Source organism: Mandrillus leucophaeus, unplaced genomic scaffold, assembly GCF_000951045.1.
Source record: "Mandrillus leucophaeus isolate KB7577 unplaced genomic scaffold, Mleu.le_1.0 Scaffold114, whole genome shotgun sequence".
Lineage (NCBI taxonomy): Eukaryota > Metazoa > Chordata > Mammalia > Primates > Cercopithecidae > Mandrillus > Mandrillus leucophaeus.
In genome coordinates, this window is record NW_012099654.1 from 2,884,512 (window position 1) to 2,903,355 (window position 18,844).

An 18,844-nucleotide genomic window follows, 5' to 3' on the forward strand; every position below is an offset into this window, starting at 1 on the left:
GGAGTCAGGCAAGTCTGGCTTTACTCATCCTCTTTGTGTGACCTCCATAGGTTACTTAACCTCTCTAAACCTGTTCTCCTATGTGCAAGATGAGAATAGTATGATTACACAGGATTAAATGATATATGTACACTTACCACCATGTTATGTTTATTAATACTACCAATATATTTATCAGCCCACTGTTTTTGAAGTTATATTTTACTTTTATTTAGGTTTATGAAGGTAAACTAGCTGACCAGTACTACCAGAGAACTTTACTGAAGAAAGTCTGGAAAGGCTGGCGTTCCATAGTCCAAAAGCAATGGAAAGATGTGGTGGAAAGAGCTTGTCAAGCAAGAGCTGAAGAAGTTTGTGTCCAGATCTCCAATGATTATGAAGCCAAAGTTGCTATGGTAAGCATCTTTTTTCCTGCTTTTCACTTTCTTCTAATACAGTAAAAAGGTAGGTAGACTCACTATTAATTAATAGACTTCTTCTTTTGATCTTTAATCAAGAATGAAGACAAAAAAATGAAAATGTTTATTCTTGTGTTAATTTAATGTTTATTGTATATTCTTACATGGTTGATATAAGTAGTTGTATAGAAATTGAAATTATTGGTTGGGCGCGGTGGCTCATGCCTGTAGCCCTGGCACTTTGGGAGGCTGAGGCGGGCGGATCACCTGAGTCAGGAGTTTGAGACCAGCCTGGTCAACATGGTGAAACCCCATCTCTACTAAAAAAAAAAAGAAAAATTAGCTGGGTGTGGTGGTGCATGCCTATAATCCCAGCTACTCCAGAGGCTGAGGCAGGGGAATTGCTTGAACCTGGGAGGCAGAAGTTGCAGTGAGCCGAGGTCATGCCATTGTACTCCAGCCTGGGCATTGAGAGCAAAAATCTGTCTCAAAAAAGAATAACAAGAAATTGAAATTATTTTTTCCCGTAGACTTTTAATAATAAAATTAACATGGTTTTCATGGGAAAACATTTGGAATTCAAATGAAATAAAAACCATTCTAAAGAATGCAATAGGCCTCTTGAAGTTAAATATTAAAATGAAAAAATGACTCATCATTACAGCATTAAATTCTTAAGATTAAAAATAAATCCATAATACAAATACTTTTCTGCAATTCAATATGACCTGCAAAAAATGCAGTCCCTTGAGGTTTGGCCTGTGGGAAAGTGTGTTGTATGTAGGGTCACTCTGCACTTCAAATACTGAAGGTAACATTTATTTTATAAAAAATCTGTTAATATTGCAGGCATGTAGTTTTTTGTGTATTTTTTTTTGTTTGTTTTTTGTTTTTTTTCCTGAAAGGGCTATCTGTGGCTCTTAATGTATTTTGTTTAACAGCCTACATAAGTTTTACAGTAAAAAATGGCATATCTTTTTGTAAAATGAAAATGCATCAGCAATCTTCAATGGGACTGGATAAAATTCCCCTTGTTTGAGCCTTGATTTTAAGGTTAGGAATGAAAGCAATTTGTTGATGGAGATAATAGAGGTAATATGTACCTTTTAAAATAAATTGCACATAGCAGAAGAGGTAAGTGGCAAACTTTTTAATATTTCACATGAGAATGATTTCAGAGTATATATCTATTGACAGTATTCTTCGTAGTATCTCAAATTGTTTTGTTTTTTAAACGTTCTTATTTTAGTTATCTGGAGCTTTGGAAAATGCAAAAGCTGAAATTCAAAGAATGCAACATGAAAAAGAGCACTTTGAAGATTCCATGAAAAAAGCTTTCATGAGGGGTGTATGTGCGTTAAATCTTGAAGCCATGACTATATTTCAAAACAGAAATGATACAGGTTAGTATTTCATTGAAGATTCTCTGCCTACTTTCAGAAAAGGATTTGAGATTTTGGTGATTGATATGGTCTAGAGTATTAATAATCTGCAGTAGGTATGTTTCATCGAGGTGCAGCTATTCTTAATTCAGTGGTGTCATATCCAGCCTTAAATCTGCCATGAAAATGAGCTCAGTCATGTTTACTTATAGTATCTTAGATCTGATCAAGTGAACTGTCACTCCTAAGTATTTAAGCTTAATGTTTAATATTTTAATGTATAACATTTTAAATCTCTTTTAACTAAGAATTTTAATGCCCTTTTAAGTACAAAATTTATAATTTTGTCTTTTCTTAAGTAGCCAAGTATCTTGGACTATTTTGGTAAGTAGTTATCTAGTCATGGCTTCTCATTTTAAAAATTCCTAATTTTCCAGTTTAAGAAACGCCTCAACTAAGCTCATTGCAGCAAATGTAAATATAGGCCTATCTAGAGAAGTAATTTTGTTTTTTTTAAATCCACATATTGTTTGACATAGGAGTGGTTTGTGTAGTAAATTTGTCAGCATGGCGTAGAAAAGCCCATAACTGGACTCCTTTGCCACCAATTTACTCAGGGGCCTATTTTCCTCATTGGGCCTTAGATTTCTTCTCTGAGCAAAGGAGATAACAAACCTTCCTTACCTGCTTCCTGGGGGCTTCTTGTGGGATGCAGTAAAACATCTGAAAGCACTTTAAAAGACAAAATGCACTTTAATGTGTAAGATGACAGTCATGATATAATTATTATAGTTTTAATTCAAGTCAACCTCTCAAGATTTTGTAAATCATTAACATGATTTCAGTCCAATGAATAACTTCTCTGTGCTTGTGATGCCCCTATTTTAAAACATCAACAAACATTTATTATTTAAAGCATGCATATTGTGGATAGGAGTAAGTTTAGGCAAATTGCTTTCTGTCTGAAGTGGTTGTGGTTTGTGGTTTGTGGTCCGTATTTAATTTAGAAACTGAGAATCATGGAATCTATTCAAGGCTGAATAGTTTATCTTGGTAATACCTAGGTGAGTACTTGATTTTTCCAATAAATGGTCTTTTATTTGAGTATCAATGTTGAAAACAAACTCACCACCTTCAATGATAGAATAGTCTGTTTCAGTTCTAAGTATTAGCAAGTTGTATGTCGCAAATTGAGAAATTTAATTGTTTACTTGGGAGAAATATGGGTTTCACAAGTAAAGTGACAAATTCCTATTAGAACTTCTTACATTAAATTACAAGAAACCTGTTTCTTGTAACCTGCTTAAAAAGATTTTGAATTGATTTAGGAGTGTTTCCCACCTTAATAAATTTACCATCTTAAAATTTAAATTGAAATACAACTGTGTCTCCTAAAGGCCAATATCCCTAAGAGGATTTGAAGAAAATATCTTCTGCTAATTATACAACATGATTTGTTTTGCTCCTGTTATTTTAAAAACAATGGATGAGAAAGATGATAAGAATAGTAAAACATGCATTAGCAATAATGTTGGTAGAGCTACCAAAGGCAAAAAAGTTCAGTATAATTCAGTGGATCTGCTTTGTGATATTTAGGTTTTATGACATTTTAATGACACCTTTTTTTTTTTAAATTCTCATAAGAAAAAAATTACTTCTGGCCCTCTTCTATTAAAACAGTTGTTTTTTATAGGCCGGGTGTGGTGGCAGACACCTGTAATCCCAGACTTTGGGAGTCCGAGGCGGGTGGATCACAAGGTCAGGAGATCGAGACCATCCTGTCTAACACGGTGAAACCTCGTCTCTACTAAAAATACAAAAAATTAGCCGGACGTGGTGGTGGGCGCCTGTAGTCCCAGCTACTCGGGAGGCTGAGGCAGGAGAATGGCGTGTACCCACGAGGCAGGGTTACAGTGAGCCGAGATCCCGCCAGTGCACTCTAGCCTGGGTGACAGAGCAAGACTCCATCTCAAAAAAAAAAGTTCTTTATAATGCAGTTTTTAATAATGCAAAGTTCCTAATACACCTGTCTTGTTAGAGCAAAATAAATATTTGGTTTTTTATTTGTACGTATTCTTTGCTGTCTGTAATTTGCAGTGCCTCTCATGTTGTACAGTATCTTAAATCTTCCAAATTAGAGGTTTTTATGAAGAAGTTAGAACATGACAAGAAGTCCTTAAAATTTTATCTGCCAATTTTAAAAGCAATTTTAGGCACAGTAAAAAAAATACTTGACAACTGAAAAATTTATTCCACCTAAAATGAGATTAAGTATTAAACTTAAGAGTTGTCTGATAAACAGGAACTGCATAAATCAGCCTGTATTAGCAAGAGTTGGTCACCTGCCTCTCTTCCCTGACCTTCACACTCTTTCTACATCTCGTAATGTCTCTACGTCTCGTAATGTTTGCCACCATCTAAAGGTGGACACTCAGAATCTCTACCAAAACATGTTAAAACTCAGTGTGTGTTTTGTTTTCAAATTAGTAGTGTTTTATATTGAATTAGTCCCTTTCATCAGAGGAGTTCAAACGATCTAGGTAGGCACTATAATCATTGTTAAACTTCTTAAATAAGGTAACTAATACTCTACAAATTTTCTATACAGGTAGTCTAAGGAAAGGACTTATGCAGAGGCCCAAACTTCTGGATGGAAAGAGAACTGCGTAGAAACCATTTAAACATAGGACTTACATAATGCGCTCTGTTCAGATGTTCTGAAACAGCTCATTGACTGAATTTCTAAACCCTCACCACACTGTTTGGTACCACACAGATACAGTCTTAAGCAGAAACTAACGAAATTATAATACTGGAGAGAAAACATCTAATATTGGAAGAAACCCTTTGTACTAGCCTCTGGAATTTGACAATATTGGCTCCTTAGGTCAAGATTAAGGTTCAGTTTTGAGGGAAGGTTACTGATTGGGGTGTCACTACAAATCAGTTAGGTGCACAAATATGCCGTTGATTTATGATTTATATAATTTATCTGCAAGAACCCATTTTTTTTACAATGTAAAAAGTGAAGATTTTAGTTTTATTGATTTATTTTTGTTTTCTGACAACTCAAGGACAAAAATTGTTAGGATAGATGCAATACATGAAAATTAGGGAGTATAGTGATATCAGAAAGTGATTCTAAAGATGGATTCCAGGTCATTTCGGCCATTTATCAGGATATTTATATGAACTAATACAAAGGAACCTAGATCTCTGGGCTCACTGTGATCATATTTTTGTGAGAGTTGTGATGGCAATATACTCTACTTAGTTAAGGTCCCAGCTGAGTACATAATTTATTTTCATCTTTTATATAAGAGCGAATGATCCATTCGCTTTCACATGTGGAAGGAAGTAGTCTGAAGTTTTTAGTGGTTAATGCTGACAAACTGTATTAACTGAACATTGTATCTAATATACTATAAACAAACATCTAAATTTTTGTTAGGACCAAACTGTAGCCAGTATGTGTTTTCCTTGTTTGGAAGATAATAGTAGTCCTAACCTGGAAGAATTTGAGTGGAATTAATTTGTGACTTACAGGGATAGACTCCACGAATAATAAAAAGGAAGAGTATGGTCCTGGTGTTCAAGGAAAAGAATATTCTGCTCATTTGGATCCTTCAGCTCCTCCGATGCCCTTACCGGTTGCATCACCACTGCTGCCATCCCCTCCAGCTGCAGTCGGAGGAGCCAGCGCGACTGCCGTTCCCTCTGCTGCTTCGATGACTTCTACCAGGGCTGCTTCTGCATCTTCTGCTCATGTTCCTGTTTCTGTTCTTGGTGCAGGATCTGCAGCTACTGCTGCATCAGAAGAAATGGTTAGTACAGTTTTTATAGAGGTCCCACCTTATGAAAAGGGCGGCCAGATGCAGTGGCTCACGCCTGTAATCCCAGCACTTTGGGAGGCCGAGGAGGGCGGATCACAAGGTCAGGAGATCGAGACCATCCTGGCTAACATGGTGGAACCCCATCTCTACTAAAAATACAAACAATCAGCCGGGTGCAGTGGCAGGTGCCTGTAGTCCCAGCTACTCGGGAGGCTGAGGCAGGAGAGTGGCATGAACCCTGTAGGCAGAGCTTGTGGTGGGCCAAGATCGCACCACTGCACTCAGCCTGGGCAACAGAGCGAGAATCCGTCTCAAAAAAAAAAAAAAAAAAACACTTGTTTGTAAATTTAATATTTTGAACTCATAAAATATTTTCCTATGGAGGAAAAAAAAATCTGTGTGGTATTTAGGCAAAGTCACTGAAAATATTTAATACACAAAGTGACTAGAACATTACATTATAATGAAAATACCTGAAAGTGCTGTCATAGTAGTGATAATTAAGACAAAGAACTTTTTTATATTTTTCAAAAATTATGTAGGAAAAGTAGATTTAATTTGAGAAAGAGTTGATGACAGACTTTACGTTTGAAGAACACTAGTGGGTGTTTTCAAAGGTCTGGGAGGTTAATGTATGTTTAATTTTATATTTTCTATTCAGCGAACAGCTTTCCTTTTTTCTAAATGCAGATATATCACTAACACTGCTCTGTAGTAACTCCATCTTGATTGAGTTTTAATTTGTAATTTGGAATTGGAATGGAGATAGGAACAGTGTTTCCTAGAATCAGTCAGCTACTATTAGAGAAGTGCCAAGAGGATAGTGTTAAATGGGGATGGAAGATTTGTGTGAGAACTTGCCTGAAGTGAAATTGATCAAGCTGTTAATATGGTAAGAGGCCGGGCATGTTGGCTCACACCTGTAATCCCAGTACTTTGAGAGGCTAAGGTGAAAGGTTTGCTTGAGGCCAGAAGTTTGAGACCAGACTGGGCAATATAGCGAGACCTCATCTTTACAAAAAGGTAGAAAATTAGGCATGGTGCTGTGCACTTGTACTCCCAGCTGCTCAGGAGGCTGAGGCAAGAGGATCGCTTGAGCCCAAGAGTTCAAGGTTACTATGAGTTATGACTGCACCACTGCACTCCAGCCTGGGCAACGAGCGAGACCCTGTCTCTAAAAATTTTTTTTTTAACTGGAGTTTCAGATGAAGCACATTGTGGCTGTAACTCCTTAGCCTCCTGTTGTTAAACTTGTATTCTACAAACCATGTTTCTCAAGAAAGGGCGGAGTACAGATGCAAGCCAAGCTTATTAGACTCACGTGTGCAGAGCTAGCAGAGATCAGTTATTTATGTACGTGTGTGTGTGTGTATGTATGTATGTATTTATTTTTAAAAAGCCAGGCACGGTGGCTCACGCCTGTAATCCCAACACTTTGGGAGGCCGAGGAGGGTGGATCACGAGGTCAGGAGTTCAAGACCAGCCTTCCCAAGATGATGAAATCCTGTCTCTACTAAAAATACAAAAAATTAGACAGGCATGGTGGTGGGCGCCTATAATCCCAGCTACTTGGGCGGCTGAGGCATAGAATTGCTTGAGCCAGGGAGGCAGAGGTTGCAGTGAGCCAAGATCATGCCACTGCACTCCAGCCTGGGCGACAGAGCGAGACTGTCTCAAAAAACAAAACAAAACACTGTTAACTTCTCTCCCGCTGTGGTGTGGGTCTGGCATAAAGGCATGTATAGTTTTACAAAGCTCCTGAGATGATTCTGATTTGCTTATCTTCCTCTTCTCCCCAACTCCTAACCACTTACATAAGAGGCAAGAAGAGGGAAAGTTTTAGGTCTTAAAGTTCCCTTGGCTGGCCATTAGAAGGAGCCATTGCTCTGGATGGCTGTCTGTAGCTAAAGGAGGTATTGAGACAGACAAGTAGTCACCTTTAGTATTCTACCAGATTTGAATTTTTACCTTTCGAGAGCTACTAACTTTGGCAGAGAATACATTGAGATCAGTTATTTACCAAATATTGACACAAAGAGGTTGAAGAATAGCACATGGCTAAGAGAAATTTGTGTGGGGGTGCTTTGACTTAGAAATAAGACACTGGCCGAGCGTAGTGGCTCACGCCTGCAATCCCAGCACCCTGGGAGGCGGAGGTATGTGGATCATGAGATCAGGAGATCGAGGCCATCCTGGCCAACATGGTGAAACCCTGTCGCTACAAAAATACAAAAAAATTAGCCGGGCTTGGTAGCCTGTGCCTGTAATTGGGAGGCTGAGGTGGAAGAATCACTTGAACCCTGGAGGCAGAGGTTGCAGTGAGCCGAGATCGTGCCACTGCACTCCAGCCTGGGTGATGGAGCAAGACTCAGTCTCAAAAAAAAAAAAAAATAAAACACTAAAATTCAAGTCTGACATATTTTTCAGATGTGTTTGTTTTCCATGATTACACATTTTGAAGTGTGATCCTGCACAGATGACCTCATTTAAACATTCATTCACTGTGTTTATGTTCTGGTTTCTCATTCATCTTGCATATGCAGTTAACACATGCAGAGCTAGATTTTTCAAAATTCTCTTCCTAAAATGTGATTTCATGGGTACATCTGCATTTATATGTAAACCTGAATATGTATGGGAAGAACTGAGTGAATGAGTTTGCTTAGCACCCTTTTTGTTGCTAACTTTTTGAATAATCTGGTCAGGAGATAGTGTTGAAGTCGTTGAAACCTGAAAACCATAATATTCTGTAGACAGCCCTTCCCCATCTGCCCCACCCCACTATATCCACTTCTTCAGAAACAGGTACACACTCCATTTCAGTCATATAAGTAAGTGGCCTTTAGGGCCAGGGAGAAAAAGAGAATCACAATTAAATCTCTAAGTATAATCTTAGTTTTCTTCCTTCCTTATGTAATTAAAATACTCAGATTCACCTCAAATATGTGTTTTTGTTTTTAAAAGAAACTTAATAACAAAAGTAGGAATAAATCCAGTAAGTAGTTGACTAACTTACTGTGAAACCGTCGTCATTGGGAATAGGAAAAGAAGAGAGAGATTTGCAATCCTGGCTTGGTTATCTTTCTTTTCATTTTAATGACAGAGGCTTCCTATGAACATTCAAAATTTGTTTCAATTTTTCTTGGTATTTCCAGTAGCTAAAAAGAGCTAGGTGTAGAAAGTACAGAGAATTGGCAAACAAATAACTGGAGAAAGGAAGATTACGACGCTAATAAAGTAATATCTTCATATTTAAAATGATTTTCTTTAATGCAGACATCCTCAGTATGTTAAAGACAATATCAGAATTTCATGGTGGAAACCATTTTTTAAAAAAGGCTAGACAGTTATACAAGCAAGCATATTGCAGTTCATAAAGTTGAACAGTAGATGGCGTTTTATTCTTTTTCTAACTCCAATTGGAATAATTGAGGGGAAATATTTTTCCTTGAATTTTAAAGCTGTTTGGTAAAGACCTTTAGTAAAGTTTCTCTTCTAACTTTCCTCTTCATTCGAATAGAAAGTGAAAGGGTGTCATTAGGGAGTTAGTACTGCTTTCTCCATTTTATCAATGAAGAAATTGAGACTTAGAGAGTATGCAGCTTCCCTAGGGACACAGTTAGTAACTGAGTTGGAATTCAGACTTTGACAATCTGATTTAGACCTCTTAGTCTTAAGCAATAATCTATACTGTCTCTTTGTCAAATATTAAGGTGTAAATACTGTTTTTAATGTCATTTCCTTTTTTTTTTTTTTTTGAGACGGAGCCTCACTCTGTTACCCAGGCTGGAGTGCAGTGGCGCGATCTTGGCTCACTGCAAGCTCCGCCTCCTGGGTTCCCGCCGTTCTCCTGGCACAGCCTCTGGAGTAGCTGGGACTACAGGCGCCCGTCACCACACCTGGCTAATTGTTTGTATTTTTAGTACATACGGGGTTTCACCGTGTTAGCCAAGATGGTCTCCATCTCCTGACCTCGTGATCCGTCCACCTCAGCCTCCCAAAGTACTGGCATTACAGGCGTGAGTCACCGCGCCTGGCCTGTCATTTTCTTTTTTTCTTACTCCTTTCAATTTTGTTGCTTATGTTGATGTGGCTTAAAATGCTAGAATTTTTATTTTTATAGCATTTTTTAAAGTCGGCTGATAAATTTAATGAACTCCAACATGATTGGTACCAGTAAGCGGTCATTTAATTTGCAGAGAATGATACATATCTAATACATTATTGTATCTTAAAACATAAATATGTATTAATTTACTAGTTTTTAATGTGGAACCAGATTGAATGTGGGGGTCAAAGATTGTAATTTTCATCTTTTTTAAATATAAACTACACCCAATATATTTTCTGTGATCTCCAGTTACAGTTTCTGTAAAGCATGAACCTAACAAAACTTCCCGAACAATCTGATTATAGAATCCTTCTAGGTTTTTCTTTCCTCCCCCTGATTTAGTAGCAACTTTTTTCTAATAATTTATCTTTATGAATTATTTCTAAAATGTTCTTATACATTTTCAAAACTCTTTTTTATCAATTTACACAATTTTTAATACCTTAAATAAACATTAACAAGTACAAATGGCAAACCATCTGAAAACAAGCAGCCGACAGTAAACATGCATTTAAGACAACTTCTGTTTAATTCAAATGAGCATGTAGAGATTTCTTTTAGAAGTCATTTTATTTACAGGAGTATTTATTTTCAAATTATTGAAGGCATTCTAAAGCAATTCTGAGCTGAGTTGAATGAAATTTATCATCTATGAGCAATTTTCCCACTACTCTAATTTTCTTTAGTCCCGATTTCTCTAGTTTTTCATTCACACCTGAAGCTCCAGGAGAGAATCACGGCTACTGAGAGGACACCCCTCAAGTGTGATTGGGCAGGAGGAAAGTTACAAACTCAGTTGTACTTCGTTTTCCACATTTTGGCAAAGAATATTCCTGCCAGCAATTAGTTTTGTATTTTAAAATAGCGTTTAAGCATCTTTAGGAGTTTGTAAAATATTTTTTGTCCCTTATTGTAATAAGTAATAAGATAAAGTTCCCCTCAGGCCAGAGGCATGAATTTAGTCCACAAAAACATATTTGTAAATATTTTTAAATCTGAGATTTTTAGTTTATCAAATTCATAAGATCCATAGAAGTTTATGGTTTAAAAAGCCAAATCATTTTTACAAGGACTATAGTGAGAAACAGTCTTCTAAATCCCTCTCCCTAACTCTGTCAGCTATTTCTTCTGTTTCCATTTTTTCCTAAATAATATGTCTATATCATTATTTCTACATTTCTTAATTTCAAACATCTGTTAACTTATTACAGATAAAAAGGACTTGGCCTCCTTATGCCACCTTATTCCTTCTCTCTCTCTTCACTTTCCTCATCCTCCCTGTATGTAAATATTTAGTTATAGATATTCCAATTTCAGATTAAATCATTTATGATGACTAATATAGCTAAGCCATGAATGTATACTATGACTACATTTCCTTTCTGGTATAATGTTTTGTTTTAGAATTAATTGCTTCATTTTTATCTTCGGTTTTCTCTCCAACTATAGTGAATTATTTCCAAACTCTCCAGGGATTACGGAACCCTACTGAATGCTCTTTTCCGTAGGGTCTTCCAAAAACATCAATACTCCGTCATTTTAATTATCCCCGAGACATCTCTCCTGAAGCCCACTGTCTTCCCATTTCAATGTATAGCTGTGACTATGTGTAGCTAGGTGCAGAATCTAGCTACACACAGAATATGGAGAATCACAGATGAACTATAATAATCGGGAAAACACTGATACTTAATAAATGCCTTTGGAAAAACTGTTTAGAGAAAAAATGAATTTAGATTAATACTTCACACTGAAATTTCAAATGTTTTAATAAGTTAAGCCAAAATAAGTAAATGTTGTGAGAGTATAACTACCTCAGCTGTCCAAAGCTGATTTTGGTTTCATCATGGAAGCAAGAGGAAATTAATGACAGGATTAACCACAACTTAAAAAAATGGATGTGCATTGAAGATTAAGACAAATAAATGAAATGAGGAAATTGTTTACACTTTTAGATAAGTATCTATAATTATTAAATGAGTTTACTATTCATCAGGAACTATTTTTAAAAATTTAAATATTAATGTCCTTTCAATTCTTAGCAAATAAGATGGATAGTTGACAAAATGGAATACAAATATGAAACATTAATAAGGAACCACAAATTGAATAGTAGATTTCACCTCAGACTTAAACGAGCAGGTGTGTAATTGATTGACAGTGCAAAAATAGTCCACTTATGTGTTATTCTTGCTGTAAATATTTTTCTGGAGTATCATCCAGCAGTAAGCAACAAAAGCTATAAAAGCTGATAATACTTTATGATATGATCGTTCCATTGTTTGCAATATATTATAGAGAAGTAACTAAAAAGAGGATTTTTCTTTTGCAAAATGTGCTAAATGTAATAGAAAAAGAAAGACAAAGTAGTTCGTTGGCATAAAAACCATCTCATTAAGAACTATAGCAGGTCTCTGTATTACCTCATGAAAAAAATATATTGATAAAATGAGAAGGAAAAAAGGCAGAACACAGAAGCATATGTGTAATGATAATATTAATTATGCTTAAGGATGAAAAAGTCCATAAAACAGGTTAATGGTTGCCGGGGCTTAAGGATGGTTGGGGAAGGAACGGAGAGATGGGTATGACTGTCAAGGGTGGCCCGAGGGAGATCTTCGTGGTGATGAGTATTCTGTATCTTGATTGAGTGATAGTTAATGGGAACTTAGGTGATAAAATGACAGAGATCTATATACAGGCATTATGTCATGTTGAGCTTCCTGGTTTTGACTTTGTTATATTCTGATTATGTCAGATGTAACCATGGCAGGAAACTGGGTGAAGAGTACACAGTACTTTTCAATATGATCCCTGTGTCTTCCTGTAAATCTATCATTATTTCAAAATAAAAAGTTGGTGTTTTAAGTTTCTAAAATCTTATAAAATTGTTGGCATACTCAGGTTAAAGGGATATTTTGGGGTGTTCGGTTTTGTGCTTTGCATTTTGTCTTGTGATTTTGTTTGATTTTTTCCATGTTAAAGTTGGTTGAACGTACAATTATTTTAAGTGCCTGTGTATTTTCTTCGTAATTTATGGAATCAAATTAATAGAAGTTTTGCTGTGGATTTTCTGCCACCTCATTACTTCTTTTATTTTTTTTTTCTTCTTAGTATGTGCCAAGAGTTGTAACCTCTGCACAACAGAAAGCAGGAAGAACTATTACAGCCCGGATCACAGGAAGATGTGATTTTGCTTCAAAAAATAGAATTAGCAGCGGTTTAGCTATAATGGGAGTTTCTCCTCCCATGAGCTCAGTTGTTGTGGAAAAACATCATCCAGTCACAGTGGTGAGTCCACATTTGATGACCTTTTGTCAAAAAGTCTTTTTCCTGAGAGTTCACAGACTAGTAAACACTTACATAACATGTTGAGAAGATAAGAATTTATGATGACTGGTACTTGTTCTGCCTTTTCCTGATACAGTTTTTTTGTTTGTTTGTTTGTTTTTATACTTGTATTTCTCCAACCTGCTATAAATCTACCTTTCTGCTGTTGGGAAATTAATTTCAGAAACATCGTTTCTTCCAAACTGTAAAAATTATAAAATACTAAAAGTAATCCAGTGTGTTTGTGGTCAAAAGAGTAAAATATGTAAAGGATTTATTATCCATTTAAAAAGAGACAAAAATTGTTTACTCACTGGTTCAAACAATTCTCCTGCCTCAGCCTCCCGAGTGGGTGGGATTACAGGTGGCCGCCACCACAGCCAGCTAATTTCAGGGACTGATTTTAAAAGAGAATGCCCACTCTTTCCTTGCCTAACGCAGCCATGGCTCGTGGTCCCAAGAAGCATCTGAAGCGGGTAGCAGCTCCAAAGTATTGGATGCTGGATAAATTGAGTGGTGTGTTTGCTCCTCGTCCATCCACCGGTCCCCACAAGTTGAGAGAGTGTCTCCCCCTCATCATTTTCCTAAGGAACAGACTTAAGTATGCCCTGACAGGAGATGAAGTAAAAAAGATTTGCATGCAGCGGTTCATTAAGATCGATGGCAAGGTCCGAACTGATATAACCCAGCCTGCTGGATTCATGGATGTCATCAGCATTGACAAGACGGGAGAGAATTTCTGTCTGATCTGACACCAAGGGTCGCTTTGCTGTACATCGTATTACACCTGAGGAGGCCAAGTACAAGTTATGCAGAGTGAGAAAGATCTTTGTGGGCACAAAAGGAATCCCTCATCTGGTGACTCATGATGCCGGCACCATCCGCTACCCCGATCCGCTCATCAAGGTTAATGATACCATTCAGATTGATTTGGAGGCTGGCAAGATTACTGATTTCATCAAGTTCGACACTGGTAACTTGTGTATGGTGACTGGAGGTGCTAACCTGGGAAGAATTGGTGTGACCACCAACAGAGAGAGGCACCCTGGATCTTTTGACATTGTTCACATGAAAGATGCCAATGGCAACAGCTTTGCCACTCGACTTTCCAACATTTTTGTTATTGGCAAGGGCAACAAACCATGGATTTCTCTTCCCCGAGGAAAGGGTATCCGCCTCACCATTGCTGAAGAGAGAGACAAAAGACTGGCGGCCAAACAGAGCAGTGGGTGAAATGGGTCCCTGGGTGACATGTCAGACCTTTGTACATAATTAAAAATATTGTGGCAGGGGAAAAAAAAAAAAGAGAGAATGCCCTCTATGAATTCTCAGCATTGGACAACATTCCTGTGTACTTACTAAGTATTAGCAAAAACAAAAGTACGTGGAATGATTTTAAATCCTTTTTTCCTGAGTACTAGCTGGTCACTAGATGATTAAATGAAGACAAGCTGGATTGATTTGAACTGAACTTCAGGTGAAGTGGGACCTTAGTGAGGTGGAATGCTGGAGATAGAAGCACCAAGTCCAGAGAGACACATGGAGATGACGGAGGATTTATTTTAGGATTATCTTAGGTTTCATGTTTCATAAGTTGGACAGACTCTGAAAGTTCATAGAAGACTTTTCTGTATATTTTTGAATATGGAAGACAAGTTACCAAAAATGAGAAGAAATGAATGCATTTCTGTTTTTTCAGATGTAGAAAATGTATAGAGATGGTGAGAGACTGTCCATTTGTGAGGTAAAGAAGGCGTAAAGAGAGCACATACGTGTTTATTTTTTATTAGACAACCTTTTGTAATAATAAGAATTCATATTTTACAGAAGACAAATCAAAGAACTAAACATTTAGAACCCTTGTTTTTGATACTTATCTCCCATGCTGCCCTCCTTTTATTCAGTACATGCATTCCTTCCCCACTAACTGCATATGAATCGGATAGCCATCAGCTTCCTGGATTATGTGACAGACACAGTGGCAGTCATCTGTACTGTATTTCTTTTTACCCTGGGAGTCAAGATCTAAATCTACCAGAAATGGTTTTTACTAAAAAACCAAGGATGCGATTTGTGACACCGTAGCCTCTTCTGCTTCTAGGGCCACTTCGTTCTCTGTCATATTTTGTGTATCATAATTTCAGTGGCTTCTTTATTTCTGCAGTTCCTCTTGCCCATCCTCCCCAAAGAGAAAGCCTTTTTGGTAGGCTCAGATTAGGTGACTGGCAACTAAAATTTCCTATCTGTTGCAAGAGTGTCTCTTATTTATAATAGTTATCCAGTTATTTATATACAAAGAAACATTTTTATAAGATACTTTAAGAAAAGAGGTTATTTTTCTTTTTCTTTAAAAAGGAGTTCTGTTCTTTTTAAAACAGAATCTGACAGGATCTTGTGTTTTTAAGAGGTGTCATTCTTTTTTTTAAGCAAAAACTACAGCTTGGAGTTTTTTAAATACATAGTGAATGTTTTGACCAAATATATATAGTTTTACTTAAAGTATTTTAACGATGAGTTTTCTAAGTGGAAGATCCTAATAGAAATTGGCATGTCCTAGTCAGTGGCGTGGACTAATAACTTACCTTGATAACAAATCCCACTGCTGGCTACTAAGAAGCTTTATCGGGTTTAATAGGGAAAAGCCTTGTACTGATACATATTGTTCATATGTTTACATGTAATGTGTACTTGTGTACATAGTGTGTACTTACATGTATTACATGCATATTATATGTGTGGACTGAGTCGCGTGTGTCCTGACTTTAATGATTCAGTGCTCATGTCTGAGGTGTTCCTTTGAGCTCCGAGGTGATGTGCATAAAACTTTTAGTCTGCTCCCAGGTGAACCAGGTTAAATATAAGGGCTCTGGTTTAAAGAAAGGACCAGACTGCATCCTGAGGGCTTCCCTCTGCCCCTGGGATTGGTTTCCACAGTCAAGTAGAGAGAAGGAAGTTGGATCGAATGAGGGGAGGGCTCAAGGCTGACCCCTCTTCCAATTACCACAGTTTCTGTCTGTATACAAAGCCTCTGTACACATTACAAGATTCCACTGGGCCCTGTTGGAGGAATGGCTCCCATGGCTTTCTTAATGATCTTTGTGGATATAGCTCTGATATTACATTGTGGGTGTTGAACATGTCAGTCAGGCTGGGTAGGGGTTCCTTACAGAGAAGGGCCTCGTCTAATTTAACAGCTGCTTCACTCCCTCATTGCTTCTCTCTACTGGATCTTAACAGATGTTTGTTGGGTTAAATTATAGATGATAGATGATGAAATGATACATAGTATACATAATTTTGTGGTATTATTAAAGCAGATTTTTGTCTTTTCAGCAAACCATTCCTCAAGCAACTGCAGCAAAATATCCCCGGACCATTCATCCTGAAAGTAGTACCTCAGCTTCCAGATCACTTGGAACCAGATCAGCTCACACCCCGTCTCTCACAAGCGTTCAGTCCATAAAAGTGGTTGACTAAAGTGAATATGTCCATAGTGGGGTCTTTTAATCCCTCTGGTCTTACCAAGGGTTAGAAGTCTTTTGTTTTTAACTTTTTCATATTGTTAGAACATCATGGATACATCACGTTCATCTGTTCAAAATTAACAAGAGACTTTTTCAAACTCTACCATGCTTTGTAACTATATGTAGAAATTATTTTAATGTTATTTTTTATTTAAGCAATTAAGTAAAACTTTTTTAAATTTAAAAAAAACTGGACTTTATTTTTTTAATATGTTTAGCCTGTTGCTGATTACATCATCAAAGTATATAAATTTATTTTCACTATTTATAAAACACTAAATTATTTCCAATATTACACAGCTGTAATTCACTCAAAGTGTTGAGAGGGAACCTTACTAAAAACAAAGTATTAGAACTAGTAGAAACTAGGATATTTTTATTTTTTAAAAAAAAAGTTAAAGACCAAGTGTAAATAATTTTTTTTTTTTTTTTTTTTTTTTTTTTTTTTTTTTTTTTTTTAATTTTTTTGAGACAGAGTCTTGCTCTGTCGCCCAGGTTGGAGTGCAGTGGTGTGACCTCGGCTCACTGCCTCCTCCTCCCATGTTCAAGCGATTCTCCTGCCCCCGCCTCCCGAGTATCTGGGATTCCAAGTGCCAGCCACCAAGCCTGGCTAATTTTTGTATCTTTTTTAGTAGAGATGAGGTTTCATCATGTTGGCCGGGCTGGTCCCGAATTCCTGACCTCAAGTGATCCGCCCGCCTTAGCCTCCCAAAGTGCTGGATTACAGGCGTGAGCCACCACTCCCAGCCCCAGGTTTTTTGTGGCTTTAGCGTGTTAGTCTTCATTTTTCCAGGAGTCTAACAGTTGAAAATAGACGGAAATGGCAACATCTATGCATCGTTTTTTAATGCCAAAAGGGAAAACATTTGTAATACTAGCATTAGAGTTACAGAAGTGTCAGAAATTTCTTGTTAGAATGATCCTGTTTCTGGTTTTCTTTCTCACCTTATTTGAAACTCTGCAGCACTGAACCTACCTTGTTCTCCCTGAACATCTAAACACTGTTCTGTGGTGGTGTGGCCCTGTGCAACTCAGCAAACCTAGGCCTGGGCAGAAATTTTTCAATGGCTGTCCAGTACAAAGAAACCATCTGGGCAGAACTGATTTTGGTGAACAAGACTTGGCTTCTAATGGTTTTATTGCTGACTGATTGTGTGGACCAGACAATTTAAATGAATCTCTGGATCCTCATCTGTGAAATAAGCGTAAAATCTACCTACTATTTCACAAGTACTTATGGAATACATAAAAATAAACAGGTTCTAAAGAGTCTGTCTAGGACCTCAATTTCCATATCTTTAACTGAGTGGATGGACTTAATCATCTGAAGCCTCTTCTAATTTGAATATAAGTTCTCTTACACTAATTTTTATTATGGGAAATAGGTTTTCTTGCTGCCTCACATTGTTCACAGGACATCAGAGAATAAGTGTGACATAGGCAAATAGAATCCCATTTTCTAATAGGGCCCACTAAGGCCTTTCTGAATTATTATCAGGCTGTTTCTTAAAGGGTATTAGATATTTACACAACACTTGTTCTGGATTCTGGCCCAGCTACCATTGTGGTAAACAGCTCCACCCCTCATGGGCCTCAGCAAGCTTTTCATGAACATAAACCACCAGCACCTCATCTCGCGCCCTCTCCGTGTGCTTGCTCTTCCTGGGCTTCTCCGTTCACTCCCAGTTGAGTCAGGAGAGTGCAGGCTCCACTGGGGAGCCCACTCATGCAGCGCAGAATTAATACTTGGCATTGTGGTAAACAGACCAATTCTCCCTTCCTCCTCCCCTGTATGAATTGTCCTGAGATGCATTAGTATATTATGTCTCTCGGAATAGAGTAGCCCGAGATTAAATAATCAACTATGCTTGTACCGAGTGATGGCCACTTAGGTAATTCACTTTGTTCTCAGTCTCCCTCCTTCCCTGGACAACTCGCCTTTTTCCTCCACTCCTGCTTCCCCAGCTGCACACTTCTGTAAAAGTTGTTGCACACAAACTTCGGTCTTAGACAAGCTCTACTTTTTGAGGATCTAGACTACAACCAGGAATGGTTTTCAGTATCCAAGCCAAAACTATGGACAAACTAAAGTGAATATTATGAATGTGTGATTAAGAATATTATAAACATCTTTTTAAGCTTTAAGCTCTAGAAATGTATGTTGTCTAAAGCACCAAGCAATTAGTGTTGGCCTAAGTTAACATAAATTCAACAATTAAACATTTTACACAGTTATAGTATGTATTCATATTTGTTTCTTTTTGCA

General features: G+C 37.3%; 1 protein-coding gene and 1 pseudogene across 4 annotated transcripts in view; both read left to right on the top strand.

Annotated features, from left to right (window-relative positions):
• The window catches only part of POC5 (POC5 centriolar protein), a 36,431-nt gene extending 19,672 nt beyond the window's left edge, over positions 1–16,759 (top strand). For all 3 annotated transcript variants that reach the window (XM_011996457.1, XM_011996466.1, XM_011996472.1), the window contains 5 exons: positions 216–395; positions 1,648–1,801; positions 5,327–5,604; positions 12,839–13,015; positions 16,388–16,759. In XM_011996457.1, coding sequence (XP_011851847.1) covers positions 216–395; positions 1,648–1,801; positions 5,327–5,604; positions 12,839–13,015; positions 16,388–16,531 — 933 coding nt within the window. In that variant the 3' untranslated portion in view covers positions 16,532–16,759. The remainder of the gene's footprint in view (positions 1–215; positions 396–1,647; positions 1,802–5,326; positions 5,605–12,838; positions 13,016–16,387) is intronic.
• On the top strand, positions 13,489–14,346 carry LOC105551273 (annotated as a pseudogene). The gene has a single exon (XR_001007847.1). The product of XR_001007847.1 is annotated as a 40S ribosomal protein S4, X isoform-like (transcript).
• Positions 16,760–18,844: the final 2,085 nt, after the last annotated feature.